The sequence below is a fragment of the Dendrobates tinctorius genome, unplaced genomic scaffold (assembly GCF_039654945.1).
Source record: "Dendrobates tinctorius isolate UK_male_01 unplaced genomic scaffold, ASM3965494v1 ptg000103l, whole genome shotgun sequence".
Classification (NCBI taxonomy): domain Eukaryota; kingdom Metazoa; phylum Chordata; class Amphibia; order Anura; family Dendrobatidae; genus Dendrobates; species Dendrobates tinctorius.
Genome location: NW_027361771.1, coordinates 4,641,751 through 4,665,961, shown reverse-complemented (window position 1 = coordinate 4,665,961; position 24,211 = coordinate 4,641,751). Strand labels below are relative to the sequence as shown.

The 24,211-nt window shown below is 44.5% G+C and overlaps 1 protein-coding gene across 1 annotated transcript; it reads right to left on the bottom strand.

Moving 5' to 3' along the window:
- Positions 1–1,910: 1,910 nt before the first annotated feature.
- On the bottom strand, positions 1,911–23,786 carry LOC141099892 (polycystin-1-like). Its single transcript, XM_073587979.1, has 3 exons — positions 23,646–23,786; positions 5,933–6,186; positions 1,911–2,848 (listed from the first exon to the last, which is right to left on the bottom strand). The coding sequence occupies exon 3, from the start codon at positions 2,714–2,716 to the stop codon at positions 2,042–2,044; it is 675 nt and encodes a 224-aa protein (XP_073444080.1). The 5' UTR covers positions 2,717–2,848; positions 5,933–6,186; positions 23,646–23,786; the 3' UTR covers positions 1,911–2,041.
- Between the last annotated feature and the right edge of the window lie 425 nt (positions 23,787–24,211).

Genomic DNA, 24,211 nt, shown 5'->3' with positions numbered 1-24,211 from the left:
CACTGCCACCGCCACCACAGAGCATCAGCTGCAGCAACAGCAGCAGCAGGCACAACAGCAGCAGCCACAGCAGCAGACAGGGGACCCACATTCCTTATTTGCCCCAAGTTCCAGGCGGGGCCAACAATCAAGGCGGGCATTGGGTCTAAGAAGGTCCAGGCAGGCCAGTTTAAGGAGACAAAAAACAGGACCACTGTCGCTGAACCTTTGTCCTCTCCTCCTAGTGTGTCTAGCTCCATTCCCATCACTGGCCTCCCTTCCCCCACAAGTTTTGTTGCTCCTTCCCCTAGAACACCATCATCTACTATAAGCTGTTCATCTTCACTGCACACCCTCAACTTGCAACCATCTGCCACCAAACGCAGAAAAAGATAATGTTTTTTATAATTTGTTTGGTTAAAAATAAATTTAAATTTCTGGTTTAGCATAACAAAGTTTGATTGATATTTTTTGCGCCACCTACACACTGCGCCGTACACACAATGCGCCTTAAACTTTGCAAGGTGTCATAAAAAGTGTTTTGAGGATGGGCTGTTTTTACCATCCTCATTTCACTTATTGTGATACTAGGCCAGGGGGATTATAGATATACCTTGTAATTAACAACATACTCTTACTAAGTGTGTGTTGAATCAACTGATGGGTAAAATACACATCATATTGCCAATACCCAGGCCTAGTATGATAACTATTTATCAATCATGGGCAGGTGAATACACATATGATGTTTAACCTGCAGCGTCGCTTACGTACCAATATATTTCACACAGACTAGCGATGCTGCAGTTTAACTCATATGTGTATTTACCTGCCAGGTGTGAGAACATCATGAATTCACAGGTATACATGGGAAGTTGTTCATTTTATTGGAGTGTAAAATGACATAGTGCACTCGGTACAGGTCTCAAAACAGATTTTTTATTAAAATACACACACATGAAAACATTTTTACACCATTTCATCTTGCCAGTGCACCCGTCCTACATCAGAGATAAAGTAGGCCGCAAATTGGTCCCTCATTTGGCCAACTTCAACGGATGACCTGATAGGGTGCTGAGTGAATTCAGGCAATGGGTTAGGAGCAGCATCATCGAGTTCAAAGGTCGGGTGCTCTTTAGCCATCACAAAATTATGAAGAACCACACACGCCTTCACCACCTCATCCACTGTTACAAGTTTAAGATTAATGGCTGTGCCGAGAATTTGCCATCTGGAGACAAGAATCCTAAAAGCACACTCTACAGTTCTTCTGGCCCTGGTCAGCCTGTAATTAAAGATTTTTTTGGTGTGGTCCAAGTCACGGCTGGAGTAAGGTTTCAGTAGGTTTGCGCACATTTGAAAAACCTCATCCCCAACCATTACAAAGGGCAGTGGCGCAGCTTCGGTGTGGGGAAGAGGCCGTGGCATAGGGAAATTAAATTGGTTGCCATACAACCTCCGGCCCATATCTGAGTTTTTAAAAGCCTGGGAGTCATCCATGTTGACACGAGAAAAATCAAGCAAATGTGAAGAATTCGGCGGTAGACAGGGTCTATATATTACCATACCACATCGCCACTGATGTCTCATTGGTGGTGTGTGTTGCAAGATTGTTATCTAGTTTTTTTTTGGTGAAGACAAACAATGTGCAAAAAAATGCACACAAATGCATAAGAAAACCGCATACAAATGCTGCGTTTTTTTGCTTCATGTGGACGAAAATGCTGCAAAAAAACGCAGTGTTTGTATGCGGTTTTTTTATGCGTTTGTATGCGCAAAAAATGCAAATGTGAAAGTAGCCTAACAAATCCATTTTCCATAGATTTCAGTATTAAAAAACTGATCCAGTTACAATCAGCTTCTTTAACCGGGCAAAAAAGTTGTATCTGTACAATTTTTTTGTCCTGCTAAGACAACTGATTGCTGGTGGATCCATTTAAAACAGACAATTATTACTGGACTTGTGAAGTTAGCCTTAAAGGTTACACAGAGCTATATTATAGTAGTATTTCTAAGACCTAAGGTGGATTCGAAATTCATGATCTTTCATTAAATAATGACATTAAATAATATTAATGGATTGATGAAGAGACTTGCTATACTGCCTACATACCTGAGTCTGGTTTACTTGTATGTGATTAGGTCCATTGGAGTGAATTTGGAGTTCCTGGATGGCATCATAAGCCTGAACTTGCATGTTGAAACTTTTGACGCTGACTTCACTGGTCAGCTGGATGGAAAGTAGAGTGCTTTGTGGATTGTTAAAATGCAAAAACATCCCAAAAAATCCCTCATCCATTGAATGGGCAGTGCAAATCGGCAAAGAAGATGCAATGTCGGAAGGACATTCCTGCTGCATAATGGAATCTCCGCTCTGCAGGGTTGTTAACCAGTAAACATGGACAAGACTTGTACTCCGAGCACTGATAACAACCAGATTATCCTCCTGAGTTGGCAGATGTAAGGAGTCATTGTGAGGTGTAGGGTAAATAATCTGCACATCAGTGATTGGACTTAGAATACTGACTTGACAAGTGGCTGTAGTCGAACTAACGGCATTTGTCACCATGGCACTGATTATGTATCTTCCAGTCTGTGGAAAATCCCATAGCAACGGTGAGACCACAAGGCTCTGTGCCTCTGAACCATACATCATATGGAGGTCACAAACCACATCATCTACCCAGCCACCCAAAGCTGTAAGAATAGACTCTTTCAGCCATCCTTGACTTGTCATGGTAATGTAACTTTGCCGCCAGAGTGAATCTGAACTAGAGGTGCAATGCAAGAAAGACCCTTTGACACCTGTGTGCTGTATGGAAAGAATATCATCAGGGTGTACAGTGAAAGACTGGTGAGACAACAGGACCTGCAAGAGAAATAGATTTAGAGTTAATCCAATGATGTCTCACAATATTTAACTACTGCAAAGAGAAGAAAAAATAGCAATACAAACTTAGATCTTTAATGTAAAATATGTCTTACATTTCAAAAGAGCTCATGGCCCTCATAACAAATTTACAACATGGCTACCCAAAAAGTACAAAGAACTTTGAAACCCTTCAGGTTACTTGGTCTGAGTACTACTACAACTTGTGCACCCACTATAGTTATTCTTCTGCATTTATTCCCTCTTTATAACAACAATGACAAATTGTAGCCTCACAATATGTAGATGTGACGACTGCCTCTGGCTGATTTTCAGTGACTACTTTTTTTTATTTCCCTTCCCTAAAATTTCCTGGGGAATTCAGCAATATTAATAGTATTGTCCAGCGCCTCTTCTGGAGAAATGAAGCATTACAGAGTGCCCAGTGAGATAATATATGCATGGTTCTCAGGGAGAGAGTTGTTCTTTGTAAATAATGTCCTTTTAGGAAATTATATCAGAATTTCCTAAATAACAAAATAATAAATTGCCTTAAGATCATAGTATACTAAAATCAGACTGTATAACAACTGCAAATGTAAGATGTTTATTAAAGAAGTTTATAGAACACTAGCTGAAGAGCCCGGCGCTGCCCGGGCATAGTAACTAACTGTGGTTAGTTATAGCAAATTATAATTATCCTCCATCCCATAGGCCCGTGCCCATATACACATCATACATATCCTTCATCCCATAGTCAAGTGCCCATATACCCATCACACATCCTTCATCCCATAGTCCCATGCCCATATACCCATCACACATCCTCTATCCCATAGTCCCATGCCCATATACCCATCACGCATCCTCCATCCCATATTCCCGTGCCCATATACCCATCATACATATTCGCCATCCCATAGTCGAGTGCCCATATACCCATCACACATCCTTCATCTCGTAGTCCCATGCCCATATACCCATCATACATATCCTCCATCCCAGAGTCCCGTGCCCATATACCCATCATACATATCCTCCATCCCATAGTCCAGTGCCCATACACCCATCACACATCCTCCATCCCATAATCAACCATTATGACATCATAATGAGCGGCGGGGCTTGCGACCTATGATGACATCAGCATCGCCATGGCAACCATTATGACATCATAATGAGGGGCGGGGCTTGATACACACACTTTTTCCCCATTATGTAGATAGGGGCAAAATTGTTTGGTGAATTGGAATGCGCAGGGTTAAAATTTTGCCTCACAACATAGCTTAGGACACTCTCAGGGTCCAGACGTGTGACTGTGCCAAATTTTGTGGCTGTAGCTGCGACGGTGCGGATGCCTATCCCGGACATACAGTGGGGCAAAAAAGTATTTAGTCAGTCAGCAATAGTGCAAGTTACACCACTTAAAAAGATGAGAGGCGTCTGTAATTTACATCATAGGTAGACCTCAACTATGGGAGACAAACTGAGAAAAAAAAATCCAGAAAATCACATTGTCTGTTTTTTTTCATTTTATTTGCATATTATGGTGGAAAATATGTATTTGGTCAGAAACAAGCAATCAAGATTTCTGGCTCTCACAGACCTGTAACTTCTTCTTTAAGAGTCTCCTCTTTCCTCCACTCATTACCTGTAGTAATGGCACCTGTTTAAACTTGTTATCAGTATAAAAAGACAACTGTGCACACCCTCAAACAGTCTGACTCCAAACTCCACTATGGTGAAGACCAAAGAGCTGTCAAAGGACACCAGAAGCAAAATTGTAGCCCTGCATCAGGCTGGGAAGACTGAATCTGCAATAGCCAACCAGCTTGGAGTGAAGAAATCAACTGTGGGAGCAATAATTAGAAAATGGAAGACATACAAGACCACTGATAATCTCCCTCGATCTGGTGCTCCACACAAAATCCCACCCCGTGGGGTCAGAATGATCACAAGAACGGTGAGCAAAAATCCCAGAACCACGCGGGGGGACCTAGTGAATGAACTGCAGAGAGCTGGGACCAATGTAACAAGGCCTACCATAAGTAACACACTACGCCACCATGGACTCAGATCCTGCAGTGCCAGACGTGTCCCACTGCTTAAGCCTGTACATGTCCGGGCCCGTCTGAAGTTTGCTAGAGAGCATTTGGATGATCCAGAGGAGTTTTGGGAGAATGTCCTATGGTCTGATGAAACCAAACTGGAACTGTTTGGTAGAAACACAACTTGTCGTGTTTGGAGGAAAAAAAATACTGAGTTGCATCCATCAAACACCATACCTACTGTAAAGCATGGTGGTGGAAACATCATGCTTTGGGGCTGTTTCTCTGCAAAGGGGCCAGGACGACTGATCCGGGTACATGAAAGAATGAATGGGGCCATGTATCGTGAGATTTTGAGTGCAAACCTCCTTCCATCAGCAAGGGCATTGAAGATGAAACGTGGCTGGGTCTTTCAACATGACAATGATCCAAAGCACACCACCAGGGCAACGAAGGAGTGGCTTCGTAAGAAGCATTTCAAGGTCCTGGAGTGGCCTAGCCAGTCTCCAGATCTCAACCCTATAGAAAACCTTTGGAGGGAGTTGAAAGTCCGTGTTGCCAAGCGAAAAGCCAAAAACATTACTGCTCTAGAGGAGATCTGCATGGAGGAATGGGCCAACATACCAACAACAGTGTGTGGCAACCTTGTGAAGACTTACAGAAAACTTTTGACCTCTGTCATTGCCAACAAAGGATATATCACAAAGTATTGAGATGAAATTTTGTTTCTGACCAAATACTTATTTTCCACCATAATATGCAAATAAAATGAAAAAAAAACAGACAATGTGATTTTCTGGATTTTTTTTCTCAGTTTGTCTCCCATAGTTGAGGTCTACCTATGATGTAAATTACAGACGCCTCTCATCTTTTTAAGTGGTGGAACTTGCACTATTGCTGACTGACTAAATACTTTTTTGCCCCACTGTACATACATACATACATACATACACACACTTGAGCTTTATATAATAGATATTAGATTACTGTAGTAAGAAGTAAATATCGCATCAAATAACACTTCATCTATTCTTACTTGGATGTTTCGCCTCTTCTTGCTTGGTGAGAAAAGTAGTGGGATGTCAGCGACTGGAGAGTACAACGGTGGAGTTCCAACATGCCGAGGTGGGTATACGTAGTTCTCAGAGGTATAGCTACTGCAGGGATGGTCAGGACTCAGACAGCTATCAGTAAGGGAGCACCACTGCTTGCCATTGGGACAGACGCCGGTAGTGTTACATAGAGGATGCGGATGGCAGGTAGCAAAAGGCGACTGTTGGAATACACAACCTTTATAAACAAGCAAAAGAGCACAGATTATTATAGAAACAATCACATATTATGCCATAATGGTATTTCATTGGAGTGATATTTCATCGATGATGGCACATAAAATTTGCATACAGTCCAAATGACTTACTTTATGCTATTTACCATGTCAAATGTCCCTGGCAGTTCTATCTATTCATATTAACGTTTTGAATGGCTGTAATAAGGTCACATGTTAGAATCTATATGACAACGCAACCCAGAGCTTTCATGGGTTAAGTGGACTGGATGTAGATGAACATTGAACTATATGATCAATGTCTGGTTGGTCCAGGTATTACAGACTTTATACGAATACTAAAATGTGACCATGTTACAGCTGTCTCTTATGTCAACCACAAATCCATTTCTTCCATCATACGGGGAATCTTACACTGCGGAAGAATACAAGTCCGTGCCTACCTTAATAAGAGAAACAAACCTGTGAAATTATGCTGAAAAAAGATGCTACTAGTAGTCTGACCAGTTGGGTCAGAGGGCAGCATCATAGCTAGCTAGAAATGGGTGTAGAACTTCTTCCATGTATTGTCATGCCCCAAGGATATTGAAAGTACAGGTGTAACTTCAAGTTTATGAACCCCATAATGAAATCAGCATGGAAAACCTGGAATTATCAATCTTTGCCCACTCTTCCTTGCAGCAGTACTCCAAATCATTCATATTGTGAGGGCATCTCTTGTGTACAGTGCCCTCTTCAGGTCAACCCACAGATTTTCAGCTGAATTCAGGTCTGGAACATTCCAAAAGTTTGATCTTTTTCTGGCGAAGCCATTCTTTTTTTATTTGGAGGTATGTTTAGGATTGTGTTAATGCTAAATGGTGAAATATCTCTCTATCTTCAGATTTTTAGCAGGAGCCTAAAGGTTTTTTTGCAAAATTGACTGATATTGGGAACTGTTCATAATTCTCTTCATCTTGACTAAAGCCCCAGTTCCAGCTGCCCAAAAATAGTCTCAAACCATAACGCTGCATCCTCCATGCTTCACTGTGGGTATGGTATTCTTTTGGTGTTGTGCAGTGTTTGCTTTGCACCAAACATACCTTTTGGAATTATAGCTTAAAAGCTTAACCTCAGCAGCTGCAGAATCTCATAATACACCTCAGCCACTGCAAAATCTCATAATAGACACCTTAACTGCTGCAGAACATCAGAATACACCTCCGCTGCTACAGAACCTCATAATACACCTCAGCTACAACAAGACCTCATAATACACCTCAGCTGCTGCAGAACCCCATAATAGACACCTCAGCTGCTGCAGGACATCATGCTTAATAGATATAAATAATTTGATTTTTGCAGTCAGGAGCAGTTCTCAACCCCACTGTAATATTGAGCATTAGCCAGCAAGAATCATAGCCGCTGACTGCAGTGATGTCATAAAGCTATGAAAAAGGTTGTGGGTAACTTATCATATGAGGTTGTGGTCACATTCACAAGTGATATCATAAAGACCATATAGAATGCTGTGAGGGCATACAATCTCTGAGCGCGGTGTCATCAGCGCCATTTTTTGAGTTAATGCTTTAGCATAAACTTCGCTTTGGTCTCGGAAGAGTGCGCTAGCTTGTATTCCACATGTAGTATTGCTTCCATTACTTTGCTTTGATTGTTAATCCACACACAGTAACATTGATGTAACATTAGGTCTTTAATATACCATCATTCCAGCCTCGGGTAACTTAGCCATAGGTACCCGGGACCTGCGTCAGCTCACGGTTGACAATGAGGCATGGCGAAGATGACCGGAAAATCTAGGTATGTGAAATATTGTGAAATATTGTGGAGAGATATAGAATATTTCCCCCGAGAGGAGGTTCCCCGGGAAGGGTCATCCCTGGGGTTTGGTGAGCAATATATCAGGATAGACCGACATTCTTAGTCACGCATCTGTTCCTTGGGGGTGGAGTTATTTTTTCCCCAGTTTGATCTTTCCTTTATGATGTCTACAGGGAAACTAAGCGCTGAGCAGTTTTATATCACCATAATTGAGCCAATTTATGCTAAGATTCTCCTTTCCACATAGCAACATCTTAGCCCGTTCTATGCCCCAAAAGCTATTTTTTCTTATAATCTTTTTATAGGTCAGGCTATAATCCTTGATAGGCTAAGGTCATCTGAAAGAGATCATGGAAGACTTTCAACCAGAGATCGACTAGAGGTTAACATAAATGATGTCACTGCGTGGAGACAGAGGCATTCCAGAACTCCTCAGCATCCAAGAGGACAAGAACAGAGAAGAGCAAGAAGAATGCTCTCCATTAAGATCATCTCTACAGAGCCCTCTACAACATCAGGGGATAGCAGGAGAGCTGAAGTCCACCAAGCAAGTGAATTTACCGCCAGCACCAGTGACTTTGAGTTCCTGCGGCCAAGCCCCATTCAACCAAGACGCAGACTCATGAGGGATGCAGATCCAAACAGGCCTTATGCACTTCTCCACCGTCTATTTTTACGCAGCCGCAGGAAATGGGAGTGATGTTATCGCCCATGCCACAGGCAATGCCACAAGTAGGGGCACCAGCACCACCTGCAGAATATATCAGGAGGAGAACTCTGCAAATCAAGGACCTCCCAATAAGGGAAGTGACATCTCAAGACGAGTCCCAGTCATGTGTTGTCTGCATGAAATCGGGAAGCAGGTAACAAAGCTACGGTGCAACCACAGAGTCCACCAAAATTGCATCTCTACCTGGCTGCAGTCCAACCCTCACTGCCCCCTCTGCTGTACCCACTATTTCCTGTGAAGATCCATTATAAGATGATAATGCTTCAAGAAGGAAATTGTTACACTCCTGTCTTCACTCCTCTATAGCTGCTGCTTCACTCCTCTATAGCTGCTGCTGTTTTCTTCACAAGTATCTTGTCAAGACATGCAATTTGTTGTGAGCCAACAGGAGGTTTTCCATCATGACCTCTCAATGCGCATGGACTCACCGCCTCAAACTCTTGCGCTTACACCATTTGGATAATGAGCTTGATTCTTATCCTGGAAATTCTGCATGGGGATCATCTCCACACTTTTTCTTTAAGAACCCCATGTACTGGAGACTGGAACCTGATGACCACAAGCTCTGCCCCCATAAACGGATCAGGAAGGGACCCATATGGGAATTACACCTTGAAAAGTCCTTGTGACACGGACACACACAGAACTAATAAAATATTAGATATGATGAGAGTCTATTTTTTATATTTGAAGATATTCACATAAGTGTAAACCACTGAAAGAAGTGATAAATTATATATGGAGGGAGGAGAGGAGTTGTATGTGAGATAAAATATCACCTTTAGTATATAAGTTACAATGCACTGATATTAAAAAGACTAGAGTAACTCTATATGATTAAAGTTTGAACATAAAATTTTAGATAAACATTGTGAACCATACCAATTTTTGAGCAATCCTACAGAAGTGATCTACAGTAATAAGACTCTCAAAATATAGTGGCAGGGAATTATTAATTTATTCCTGCCTTAATAGGGTTATAGCCAAGGTCCCTTTAAAATACTTGTCTATTAATTTGCAGAGGTGACCACCAGCCAATATAAATGAAAAGCCTCATCTACAGATTATTGTGAAGAGAATATATGGCAGCGGTGGCGAACCTATGGCACGCGTGCCACAGGCGGTTCACAGAGCCTTCTCTGTGGGCACGTGCACCATCGCCGTTCCACATCCGTGGACCAGGGCCAGCGGGTGAGGATCCCCACGACAGCAGTCCTGACTTAAGATGGATCTGCGTCCTCAGACATACATCCAGCTGTGTGTATTGCAGGACATGAACTTGCCAGGTACAGGCATCACAATACACACTGCTGGCCAATCAGAGGCCAGCAGCTGACGTCGGTATACACGTGACTGGTCGCATGGCAGTTACATCATGCTCCTGCCGTTGCTTGGACACTGAAGCAGCTGCCAGCTTCAGAATACGATGAGGCGGGGAAAAGGAAGGAAGGTGAGTAGCAGTGTTTATTGTGTTTGTCACGGGGTCCTTCTCTGGTATCATCAACAGAGCAAGCGAAGAGTGAACAATTCCAAGACCTTTATTCAGGCAAAAATACGAAAAGGTCCATATTCAGTCCACCACACAAAGGATAAGATAGTCCAGAATAAGAATGCAGTCCAGTATCAGGATAAAATGTCCAGGGAAACGAGATTCCAAAACACTCTAGCACCAGAGGATAAAAATGGATCCTTCTCTCTCAAATGCAGCCTTTTCACCATCTTGTCTCTACCAGAACTGACTTGTTGTCCAGCTGCCGTTCTTCCCCCCACCCCCTTCTTTGTCCAGGGGTAGTCCAACAAGTTGCCTCCCAGAGGAGAACAAAAGGCCTTAGGGATTAATGCACTACAGGGGGTCATCAAGAGACAGATACAGTGTGGCTGTAGGCTTACAATGTAATAAGAAAAACACTATGAAAATAACTGGAATTGTTAAAAATAGGAATATACAAAAAATGACATCCACATAACATATCACACCATCACAACCTCTCCCCCCCCATAATAAGTGAGCACGCCATGAGGTCTACACAGACCTCTGGCCTGCTCACTTTAGTCCACATTGCTCAGTTATTTATAATTCCTTGTACAGTGGCAGGGGTAGGTCGGCCTGGGGAGCCTATGGTTCTTCTTGTCGAGACAGTCCATCGGCGTTCTGCTGTTGGCTTCCCCGCTTGTATTGGATGGAGAAGATGTAGGGTTGTAAGGACAAGCTCCACCGCAGCAATCTTCCATTGTCCCCTGATACGCGAATCAGCCATGTGAAGGGGTTGTGGTCTGTAACAATTGTAAAGTCTCTGCCATATAAGTAGGGCTGCAATTTTTTTAGCGCCCATACGATGGCAAGGCACTCCTTTTCAATAGTGGCATAGGCAACTTCCCGATCCAGTAGTTTCCGACTGGCAAAAGCAACAGGATGTTCTTCTCCGGCAGCGTTCACTTGGCTAAGTACTGCCCCAATCCCAAAGGTGGATGCATCTGTCTGCACGAGGAACCTGCGTTTGTAATCCGGGGCAGCCAAGACAGGAGCAGTGACGAGGGCAGTCTTTAATGCTGAAAAGGCATCCTCGCATGCCGTCGTCCACGTCACATTCCTAGGCATGTTCTTGCGGGTCAGGTCGGTTAGGGGCTTGGCCAAGGTGCTGAAATTAGAAACAAATTTGCGATAGTAACCCGCAGTTCCTAAAAACGCAAGTACCTGCTTTTTAGTCTGGGGTCTACACCAGTTGCTAATGGCTTCCACCTTGGCAGGCTCAGGCCTTAGTGTCCCACCCCCTACTCTATGCCCGAGGTACTGCACCTCAGCCATCCCTATTTGGCACTTATCAGGGCGAATGGTCAGTCCTGCAGTAAGGATACAGTCCAGCACTATGCCCAAGTGTTTAAAATGTTCCTCCCAGTTTGTGCTAAAAATGGCGATGTCGTCTAAGTAAGCACAGGCAAAGTCCTGACATTGTTGTAACAGTCGATCCACCAGTCTCTGGAAAGTAGCGGGGACAGTTTTCATCCCAAAGGGCATTCCTAGGAACTCATAAAGCCCAAATGGAGTAATGAAGGCTGAGCGCTCCCGAGCGTCCTCCGTTAGGGGTATCTGCCAGTATCCCTTGCTCAAGTCTAACGTGGTCACAAATTGGGCACTGGCCAGACGATCCAATAGATCATCAATCCTGGGCATGGGATAAGCATCACTCTTGGTGGCATCATTTAGTCATCTGTAATCAACGCAGAATCGTGTTGTACCATCCTTCTTGGGGACCAGGACGACAGGAGAGGCCCAAGAACTGTGAGATGGCTGAATAACTCCCAGTTGTTTCATCTCCTCCAGTTCGTTCTTTATCATGCCTTGAACAGCCTCTGGAACCCGGTAGGCAGCCTGCTGGATGGGGCGTTGTCCGGGGGTTTCCACATGGTGACTGGTGAGAGTAGTCTTCCCCGGCTTTGAGGAGAAAGCAGCAGCCCTCGGCCTTAGTACGGCGACAATATCGTCCTTTTGTATATCCGATAAATGGGAGCCCAGGGGCACTTGTTCCAGTGATCCTCCCGCTTGGGCAACCTGGAGGAGATCTGGGAGATACTCGTCGGCGGCGGTATCACTAGGGGGGTGGCAGACAGCTAGAACAGGCAGAGATCGGTCGTGGTAGTCTTTCAGCATGTTAATGTGGACGGTTTTCTGTCGTCGACCACTAGAGTCCAGGGCAATAACATAGTTAGTGTCATTAATTTTCTTGACAACCTGATAAGGGCCTTCCCACACTGCTTGAAGCTTGTTGGCAGGGGAAGCAGTAATCATGAGCACTTGCTGTCCTTCCATAAATTCCCGGTTCCTGGCATTATGGTCATACCAGGTTTTTTGTCTGGACTGGGCCATTCGCTAATGTTCTTTAGCGAAGGTAGCTAGCTGGGCGAGATGGTCTCTGAGCTCTAGAACAAGATGGGCATTCCGGTATCTGAGATGTCTCCCTCCAAATGTTCTTTCAGAAGAGTGAGAGGCCCACGGACCTTCCGGCTAAACAGTAGTTCGAAGGGAGAGAACCCTGTGGACTCTTGGGGAACCTCCCGATAGGCGAAGAGGAGATGTTGCAGGTACTTTTCCCAGTCTTTTTCAACGTCAACAAAAGCCCTCAGCATATTTTTTAGGGTTCCATTAAAGCGTTCACATAGTCCGTTGGTCTGCGGGTGGTATGGGGTGGTGCGAATGGCTCGAACACCACAGGTATACCATAGGGACTGGACCAGATCTGACATGAACTGAGTGCCTTGATCCGACAATATTTCACTAGGAAACCCTACCCGGGTAAAGATGGTAACAAGGGCCTCGGCTACCTTTACTGCTGTAATACTGGACAGGGCCACAGCTTCAGGATACCTAGTGGCATAATCCACCACGGTCAGGATATATTTTTTCCCTGACCTGCTGGGGTGGGCCAGAGGACCTATGATGTCGACAGCTACACGTTGAAATGGTTCCTCAGTTATGGGCAGGGATTGCAGGGATACCTTATGTCGAGCTCCTGGATGCCGCATTCGCTGGCACACATCGCAGGTGCGGCAATAATGGGCTACCGACTGCGAGAAGCCAGGCCAGTGAAAACTTTGGGTGAGTCTCTTTTCAGTCCTTTTTTCTCCCTTGATGCCCAGCCAAGGGGATGTCATGGGCCAGTTGAAGTAGCTGTGCCCTGTACTTCTGAGGGACAATGAGTTGCCTGGTTGTTGCGTCAGGGTTGCCCTGGTCACTGCCCTTCGTTACACGATAATACAGTCCGTTTTCTCGAGTGAAGCCATCCCCATTATCTCCCATGTGCCCAGTTTCTGCCTTTCGCCTGAGGGCTGCTAAGGTAGTGTCACCCTCTATTTCTCTCCTAAACTCCTCTCTGTCCCAAGACTCTCCCAATGTAGTAGCAGCGAAAGTATTGCTTACCGACTCTGATGCGGTTCGTGGTGGTTGCTCCCCGGTGGGGTCCGGATGACGTAGTGCTTGAAGGGCCTGTAGTCGGGTGACTGCTCCCACAAATTGGCACTGTAACTCCCCAATGTCGTTCCCAAGGAGGATATCTGCAGGAAGTCCTCCCATAACTCCAATCCAACACAGTTTTTCTCCACAACCATAATCCAAACGCACAGAAGCTCGCTGTATATATTTGCGGGCACCACCCGCCAGGACAATGGGAATTCCCGGACCCTGGTAAATTGCCTCGGGTCGAACCACACGGGGGTCAGCGATCGTCAAGAATGCCCCCGTGTCTCTAAATCCTGACACTTTGTACCCATCAATAAAGACATCCTGCAGGTGGCGTTGCCGTTGCTCTGAGTAGCTAAAGGACAGAGGCCGGAGTCCGTACACTACAGGAGGGGTATCTGTGGTGCCGTGGTCGGTCGTCCTCTCTCGTGGGGGTGGTGGTAGCTCTTCCTCAGGTGTGGTGGAATGTACAAGATGCACTGGACGAGGTGGGGCTACGTGGGGCTCCCTCCGAATCCTGGAGGGACAGCCAGACTGCAAATGTCCAGGTTGCCCACACCCATAACACCTCCTCTCTGTGATACCCCCAGGTCGTGGTCGGAACTGTTGGGGCCTAGGATTGTGAGGCGTGATTGTCATCAGCTTGCGACTAGGTGGAAGGGCAGATATAATTGGAGGGGGACGGGGCATGGGAGCAGGCCGTGGTTCATTGTCCAGAAGCCTCCTCCATTGCGGCCGGATAGTAAGGGCTTCATCGGCCAGGGCTGCAGCTATATCCACGGTACACTGCGTGCGCTCCCGGACCCATTCCCGTACCTCTGCAGGGCACTTGGCAAGAAATTGTTCTATAAGGAACGCCTGTATAACATCTTCCACAGTAAAGGCGTTTTCTGCTTCCAGCCATCTCCGACATGCCTCGGACATCTTATGTGCATACATCCTAAACGATCCCCCCGTGGTGCATGGGAGGTCTCGGAACTTGGCCCTATATGAGTCTGGGGTGATAGCATGGTAATCCAGGATAGTCCGCTTTACAATGTTATAATCCCGATTCCGCAGTGCATCAATGGTTCGGTAAGCCTCCGCCATGCTTCCGTTCAGGAGCCCCACTAACAAACGCATCCAGCTAGAATGGGGCACCTCCATCACAGCACACTGCTGCTCAAAGTCTTTGAAGAACCCCTCGACATCTCCAGAAGCCTCATCAAATGGCTTAAACTCTGTCCGGGTGATCCGTACAGGCTCCCGGATTGTTGGGGTTACACTCCACATTGCGTTACTCCCTTTTTCGAGCTCCATTGCTTCCTGTCTCCGCTGTGCCCGGCAGGCAGCCTCCTCCTTGTACTCCTGAGAGACGCCGGGGCCCAGAACCACCATCTCTTCTTCATACCACACCAACCACTGGCTTTTCTGGATGGGGATCCCTGTCTCCAGTGCTCATCCTTCAGACATCTGGGAGGAGGTGGCCGGGCTAGCGCCCACCAGTAGATCGATTAAGGCCTCTTTAGTCAGTCCCTGGTAGTTCAGGTCCGGGTCTCTGGCTCTCTCCTGTAAACTGCATACAGTCCAATTTCTGTACTCACTCTGTGGGTGGTTCTCCATTGGGTGACGCTCTGTTCATCCCACTGCTGCCACCAGTTGTCATGGGGTCCTTCTCTGGTATCACACAATCAACAGAGCAAGCGAAGAGTGAACAATTCCAAGACCTTTATTCAGGCAAAAATACGAAAAGGTCCATATTCAGTCCACCACACAAAGGATAAGATAGTCCAGAATAAGAATGCAGTCCAGTATCAGGATAAAATGTCCAGGGAAACAAGATTCCAAAACACTCTAGCACCAGAGGATAAAAATGGATCCTTCTCTCTCAAATGCAGCCTTTTCACCATCTTGTCTCTACCAGAACTGACTTGTTGTCCAGCTGCCGTTCTTCCCCCCACCCCCTTCTTTGTCCAGGGGTAGTCCAACAAGTTGCCTCCCAGAGGAGAACAAAAGGCCTTAGGGATTAATGCACTACAGGGGGTCATCAAGAGACAGATACAGTGTGGCTGTAGGCTTACAATGTAATAAGAAAAACAGTATGAAAATAACTGGAGTTGTTAAAAATAGGAATATACAAAAAATGACATCCACATAACATATCACACCATCACAGTGTTTTTTTTCTTTCTATGCATTGAACGGCGGCACTGGCAGGATGGAGGAGATATACCACAATGAAAGGTATATACAAGGATGGGGGAGCATATACCAGGATTGGGGACATAAACCAGGATGGGGACATATACATGGATTGGGGGAGTATATTCCAGGATTGGGAAACATATCCCAGGATGGGGGAGCACATATACCAGGATGAAGGGCATATACTAGGATGAATGGCATATAACAGGATAGTGGGCATATACAAGGATGGTGGAGCATATACAAGGAATGGGGCAGGATATAGTAGGATGCGGGAACATATATTAGGATGGGAGTGTATATATAAGGATGGAGAAGCATATACATGAATTGTGGAGCATATACATAGATGGGGAGCATATACTAAGATGGGGAAGCATTTACATGAATGTGGGTTTCATATACATGGATTAGGGGCATATCTATGGATGGGGGGCATATACATGGATTGGGGGAGCATATACCAGGATGGGAAAGGAGCATAAATCAGTATGGGGGGCATATACATGGATTGGGGGAGCATATACCTGGATGGGGGAGGAGCATATATCAGTATGGGTGGAGCATTTACCAAGATGGGGGGAAAGCATATACCAGGATGGTGGCACATATACCAGGATGGGGGAACATATGCCAGAATGGGGATGCATATACCAAAATGAGGGGCATATACCAGGATAGGGGTGCATATACCAGGATGGGGAGTGCATATACCAAAATGAGGGGCATATACCAGGATAGGGGTGCATATACCAGGATGGGGAGTGCATATACCAAAATGAGGGGCATATACCAGGATAGGGGTGCATATACCAGGATGGGGAGTGCATATACCAAAATGAGGGGCATATACCAGGATAGGGGTGCATATACCAGGATGGCGAGTGCATATACCAAAATGAGGGGCATATACCCGGATGAGGGTGCATATGCCAGGATGAGGGGCATATACCTGGATGGGGAGTGAATATATCAGGATAGGAAGCATATTCCTTTATATCTGCAGTCTGGTACCTCTTGTCTGTTTATGCTCTCTGCTGCCCCCGCCTGCTCTTTGCTGCCCTCGCCTGCTCTTTGCTGCCCTTGCCTGCTCTCTGCTGCCCCTGCCTGCTCTCTGTACGAGTTGTGTTTTCTAAACTAAAACCTCAGTATTCAGTTAAATTACTGTGTTGGCACTTTGCGATAAATAAGTGGGTTTTGAGTTGTAGCTTGGGCGCACGGTCTCTAAAATGTTCGCCATCACTGATATATGGCAAGAAAGAATGCATGTGTTATAATAGATCCTTGGATAGGCAGGCAGGAATTACAATGAAGAGATTGAACAAATATGGAGCTAGTATTCATTAGTAGGTGTTATAATGTGGCTAGGAAAGTAGAAACTTACTTTAATGAATCTTCATGTTAAAATGTCACAAGGTAGTGGAGAATTTGACGTGTTTCAACCATACAAGTAGTAAAATACCGTAACGTGCTTTTGGGGTCTCATGATAAACACAAGTATTTATCAGGCTTATCAGGGAAGGTGACAGCTCCTGTATAAATCCATTGACTCACATGTGATGTCTGTAAAGGTTCTCTAATGTGTTATCTTCTCCATCCTGCCTTAACTTGCAGTGAGAGGAGCTACAGGCTGTACTGCAGCAGAGGATACCACAGGTAGGCATCCCCGCACAGCAGCCATGAACGTGGTTCAGTTAGCAGGACAAAAGGGAGAAGAGGGGGGAGTCTGGCTATGAATTCCATACAAGGGAATTGTTATATCCTTCAAACAACAGTAGTTAGGAGGGACAATCCCACAGGGCAGTTAGGAAAAACTGTGCCTGGTTTCAATATGGATGCGCCTCCTAGTACCATTGAGACTAGTACCATTGAGACTTTCCTAATTACAGAAATTGGCACGATAGTGGCTGGGGGTAAAGACAGATCCGAGACTATAGGTCACCAGCTCCAGGCCGGTCTCTTGCTCTCTGTTACTCTTCACAGGAAGAGAAAGTGGCAGTGATGTCCGGAGCCGTAGCATAGGAGAGAATATAGAGAACATGATCAAAGAAAAAGCCCAGATTGCCCCTCACCATCTGAGGCTTCGTCTTCATCTACATTCACCATAGAATCGTCTGCATGGGAAGATCGCAGACATAGATGCAGAACAAGAAAATACCACAAAGACAGTCGTATCAAGTAGGTTTTCTACTATGGCTTATATTCTCACTCAGCGATTTCCTGAGAAAGGGGCTGAGGTTTTCAATTATTTATACAAGATTCATAGCGCCTATAAGCTCCATGGAGGTTCAGCTTGGTGGCACTATGAAGAAGAGTTTAGGCGTCGGTTGGCTTTGTCCACTCTTATAGGATGGGCATCAAAGGTAACCAACATATGGATACAGCTGATATTGTCACAGCGTCCGCAGTCACGCTCTTCCTTTCACAGGGGAGCACCGTTAACTTCAGCAGTGGCACTGCGCCCCACAGGAGATTGCCCCTCTTCAATGAGGGGCACTGCGAGTTTTATGCTACATGCAAATTTAGGCTCGAGTGCACAGTGTGAGGAGGTGCGCATTCGGCAATCCGCTGCTTTAGATGAGTTAAACAGCCTGAAAAAGCTGGAGTACCCAACACAGAAGAAAACGCCAGTGCGTATCCAAGAGATTTTTGGATCCCTTTTCAACCCTCATCCAGCGGTATGTTTTCCAAAAATTTAAAATTAGTTTTGGAACCCCCCCGAGGAGACAAGGGAAAAATATTAAAGGAAGTTAGGGCATCTTGCATGGTAGGCCACTTTTCTTCCCCCCTCTTTTCTAATCTGAGGGTGTGTCCTCTGGGTCTGGTTCCAAAAAAGGAACCAGGAAAGTTCCGTCTAAAGCATCATTCATCATACCCTCCGCGTGATTTGGTTAATGATGCAATTTCAAAGCAGGAGGCAGTGGTATAATACAGTTCTTTCGATGTGGCAGTGCAGTGTGTGAGGCGTTATGGGAAGGGTGCGTTGCTGGCCAAGTCAAATACAGAGTCAGCTTTTCGCCTGTTGCCAGTTCATCCATCATGCTACCATCTCTTAGGTTGCATCTTGAATGATTGTTACTTCGTGGATATGTGTTTGCCCATGGGATGCTCAATCTCTTGCTAGTATTTTGAGTTATTTTCTTTATTCCTTAAATGAATGGTAAGGTTTGAGTTGAGCATCCCATCAATCATACACTATCTGGACGACTTCCTCTTTATTGGTCAGGGCAATGATAACACATGCGGTTATATATTGCACATTTTCCACCATTTATTGGATAGGCTAGGGGTACCGATTGCTGAAGAAAAGACTGAAGGTCCAGTCACAAACCTTCCCTTTTTGAGTATTGAGCTAGATACAGTGTCGATGGTCTTCTGCTTGCCAAATGAAAAATTAGTGAAGTTGACATCTCTTATTGATCAGTTTGCAGAGGCTAAGAAGGCCAAGTTAAAACCAATTCAATCCCTTTTAGGTTTGTTGGTTTTTGCCTGTAGGATAATTCCTATTGGCAACATTTTTCCAGGCGTGTGTCACTGGCAAAAAAAAAGACATAGATAGACCCAAGCATTTTGTGAAAATTTCTAGGGCTATTAAGGAGAACTTGTTGGTATGGCAAAACTTCTTACACACGTTTGATGGTGAATCGATATATCAAGAGAACGAAGTGTCAAATTTTGAATTGCAGTTAGTTATAGACGCAACAGATCATTGTGGTTTTGGTGCAGCTCTCGGTTTGCAGTAGTGTAGGTTGGATTTACCTCTAATAAATAACGTTACTTTGTTGGAATTGTTTCCCATTATTGTGGCAATTGAGATATGGGGTCACGTCCTAGGGAATAGATGTATTTGTTTCTGGTCTGTTAATCTATCTGTAGCTAATGCAGTCAATTCACTGTCATCTTCTTCTCTGCCAGTGCTAGCTTTGCTTAGACACTTAGTGCTTAGGTGCCTCCTGCTGAATATATGTGTAAGGATTCCGGACTTTACGTTGTGCCTGTTTTGCCCTGATCCAAGATGGAGTCTTGTATCTCCCCTGTCATGGAACTTCCTGTCTGTCCTGATTATTTAAGTCTGGGTCGTGTGCTCCTTTTTGCCTGAGTATTTTGTTGCCGTTGGCTCCTGAGTTCCTGCCCGTCTGCTGGTGGACTCCCTGCTGCTGCTGCTCATTACTCGGTGCTCTGCCTCTCCTCGTTCTGCAGCCTACAGTCTTCTATGCATCTCCCTGATGCTGTCTTTGCTTAACTACTGTCTGGACTGCTAGTTGGAGCTATTCGGCCCTGGAACAGCTGTGGCCAGTAAGGAATCCTGACATCATCATCTCCACTAGGTCTGTGTTTTTCTGGGCTGTGGTGCTGGACTTGTGCACATTGTGACCTTCTCTGGTTAATGCCACTTCTATAAAATGCTGGACTTCTACGTTAAAGTGCCATGTGCATTCCCACCCTTATGATTGCTGGACTTCTACACTTTAGTGCTGTGTGCGTGCTCATTCTTAAATATCGCTGGACTGCGTCATTAAATGTGGTGTGCTTCCTCACATACTATCTGCTGGACTTCTACGTTTAGTGCCTTGTACACACCTGCGTTATATTACTGTTGGACTGGTTATATTAGCGGTTGTGCCCCGCTCTTCAGTTACTCTCGACATTTCTATATCGAGCTGTTTTTGTTACCATTGCAGGAAGTGCTCTGCTTTACTTTCATCATTCCATATTGTGCTGTGTTTTCTTTACTATTGCAGGAAATGCTCTGTTAGTTTTGTCACACTTGTTAAATATACTTATTTGCATCAACTTTGGTCTCACTTTCATATTATCCCACGCAATCAGATTCCGTGGTACCCATATAATTGCTACAATATGGTTTAGAGCTTGACACCTGCCGGGAGGGGATAATAAAGTCACGGATGCTTTGTCTTGTGGAACTTTCAGGGATCTACGTCCATGTGCGGCAGAAACAGGTTTCATTGGTCCCGGACCACAATAAAGCCATTAGATGCTCTATTTTGCCCGGTTAAAGTTGTTAGAGTGTACATGTTTAGGTCCCCTGCTTGCAGGCAAATTTTGGTTCATGAATCGGGTACTTCATTGACATTGTATCAGTTTAAAGCCATATTCAAAGTATGCATGAAACAGGCGGGTGGGGATGCTTTACAGTTAGGGGTGCACTCTTTTAGAATAGGGGCAGCCACGAAAGCAAATGCCTTAGGCTTTGGCAAGGAGGCAACAAAGAAATTGGGTAGATAGAAGTCTTCATGTTTCCTTACATGTGTGAGACCGGACTTGTTGTGAAATGATTGGGAGCAAGTATTGTTTTGATGTTTTATCGTTTCAGATGTATCAACTCCGCATATCAGGATCATCGGCAATTCGTATATACTGTATATTGGACAGAGAGACGGGCGAGCGTGCGCACTTTGGGCCTGAATTTAGGTCAAATTGATACCGTTTTACATTGGGAAGGTTACCGAGATTTGCGGTGGTTTCAAATGCTGGGTCGTATTGAAACAATAAGCAAGATATATAGGAATCCAGCTGCGTTAGTAATATATGCAAGTGGTAATGAATTGGGGAAAATAAAGTTGGCCAAACTCACTGGTCTAATAAAATTGCCTTCTACTAGGTTTAGAAAGTTGTTTATTGTTCATGCTATACAAGATCATCCAGGTTGCGGTACTGTATATAGAAGCAGTCTTCCATAGAGATATTGTTGAGCAAATGCACCCCTGCTGGTTGTATATCACCTGCTACTGCTTGTTTTTAGTGGGGAATGCTACTAAACCTCAAGCCTGATTTTGTGGCCATATCATATGCAAATTAGCACCTCTTGAATTTACATATAAGTTTATTTTTGTATGAAGGCACTATAAAGCTACTAACCTATTCTGTGCACACTGTCACTGTAGGTTGTGGTGTCCATACATATTACTCTAGAATCCCTATCAGAGGGAGCACTTAGATAATCCCAATGCCTCCTCCTAAGCCCAGGTTTCAAAATTTCATATTTTAGGTTCAGAATGCTATTAACCTCATATCTGCAGGTTAATAGTTTTTATTCACGTGACAGGTTCCCTTTGAATTTGTTTATGCATTATACATACAGTGGGGAAAAAAGTATTTAGTCAGTCAGCAATAGTGCAAGTTCCACCACTTAAAAAGATGAGAGGCATCTGTAATTTACATCATAGGTAGACCTCAACTATGGGAGACAAACTGAGAAAAAAAAATCCAGAAAATCACATTGTCTGTTTTTTTTTCATTTTATTTGCATATTATGGTGGAAAATAAGTATTTGGTCAGAAACAAGCAATCAAGATTTCTGGCTCTCACAGACCTGTAATTTCTTCTTTAAGAGTCTCCTCTTTCCTCCACTCATTACCTGTAGTAATGGCACCTGTTTAAACTTGTTATCAGTATAAAAAGACACCTGTGCACACCCTCAAACAGTCTGACTCCAAACTCCACTATGGTGAAGACCAAAGAGCTGTCAAAGGACACCAGAAACAAAATTGTAGCCCTGCACCAGGCTGGGAAGACTGAATCTGCAATAGCCAACCAGCTTGGAGTGAAGAAATCAACTGTGGGAGCAATAATTAGAAAATGGAAGACATACAAGACCACTGATAATCTCCCTCAATCTGGTGCTCCACGCAAAATCCCACCCCGTGGGGTCAGAATGATCACAAGAATGGTGAGCAAAAATCCCAGAACCACGCGGGGGGGACCTAGTGAATGAACTGCAGAGAGCTGGGACCAATGTAACAAGGCCTACCATAAGTAACACACTACGCCACCATGGACTCAGATCCTGCAGTGCCAGACGTGTCCCACTGCTTAAGCCTGTACATGTCCGGGCCCGTCTGAAGTTTGCTAGAGAGCATTTGGATGATCCAGAGGAGTTTTGGGAGAATGTCCTATGGTCTGATGAAACCAAACTGGAACTGTTTGGTAGAAACACAACTTGTCGTGTTTGGAGGAAAAAGAATACTGAGTTGCATCCATCAAACACCATACCTACTGTAAAGCATGGTGGTGGAAACATCATGCTTTGGGGCTGTTTCTCTGCAAAGGGGCCAGGACGACTGATCCGGGTACATGAAAGAATGAATGGGGCCATGTATCGTGAGATTTTGAGTGCAAACCTCCTTCCATCAGCAAGGGCATTGAAGATGAAACGTGGCTGGGTCTTTCAACATGACAATGATCCAAAGCACACCGCCAGGGCAACGAAGGAGTGGCTTCGTAAGAAGCATTTCAAGGTCCTGGAGTGGCCTAGCCAGTCTCCAGATCTCAACCCTATAGAAAACCTTTGGAGGGAGTTGAAAGTCTGTGTTGCCAAGCGAAAAGCCAAAAACATCACTGCTCTAGAGGAGATCTGCATGGAGGAATGGGCCAACATACCAACAACAGTGTGTGGCAACCTTGTGAAGACTTACAGAAAACGTTTGACCTCTGTCATTGCCAACAAAGGATATATCACAAAGTATTGAGATGAAATTTTGTTTCTGACCAAATACTTATTTTCCACCATAATATGCAAATAAGATGAAAAAAAAACAGACAATGTGATTTTCTGGATTTTTTTTTCTCAGTTTGTCTCCCATAGTTGAGGCCTACCTATGATGTAAATTACAGACGCCTCTCATCTTTTTAAGTGGTGGAACTTGCACTATTGCTGACTGACTAAATACTTTTTTTCCCCACTGTATCTATTTATGTATAGCCATCTCTCTCTTTGCAATTTACCAGTAAGATGATATTGAAAAACACACCAGGGGGAAGCAAATGTTGTTCCGGAATGCAAAATGGCCGTAGGACCTGGATTCGAGCCTGGTATTCATGGTGAAGAGGTTGGATTCCAAATTCAAGAGACAAAGGAAATCCAGAATGGCTGAACCAAAGACCAGGAAATACCATCACCTGCAACAAATGTGGAATAACAGGGAAGAAAACAAGGAAATAATATCCATATCAGGTGAATATGTACATTATGTTGCATTTTTAAAACATTATGAGCTATAACGATAAGTTTGCAACATGTACAAATGTGCAAAATGTTTGGAAAAAATTTAGGCAAGAAAGTGGGAGCATGGACGTCATAGACTTACTTCAATGTCACTTTTAATGTCTTCATGTAAAGAAGATAATGTGACGTTCTCTGTGTCAGCCTCATCGAAAACAGGAACACCTACTAGGTAGACGGGGGCATCAGTGAGGTGGACTAAAAAGAAATATGCACAAAGCAATGAGAGCAATAAATGAACCGTCCAGTTACAGACTTTTATAACCAACAAAGTATAGTTTGGCTGAACCCAAAATGTTTTTAAATTTACGAAAC

Bases quoted from the DNA above. Each gene is read 5' to 3' on its own strand.
- LOC141099892 (XM_073587979.1), bottom strand. From the start codon at position 2,716: ATGACAAGTCAAGGATGGCTGAAAGAGTCTATTCTTACAGCTTTGGGT.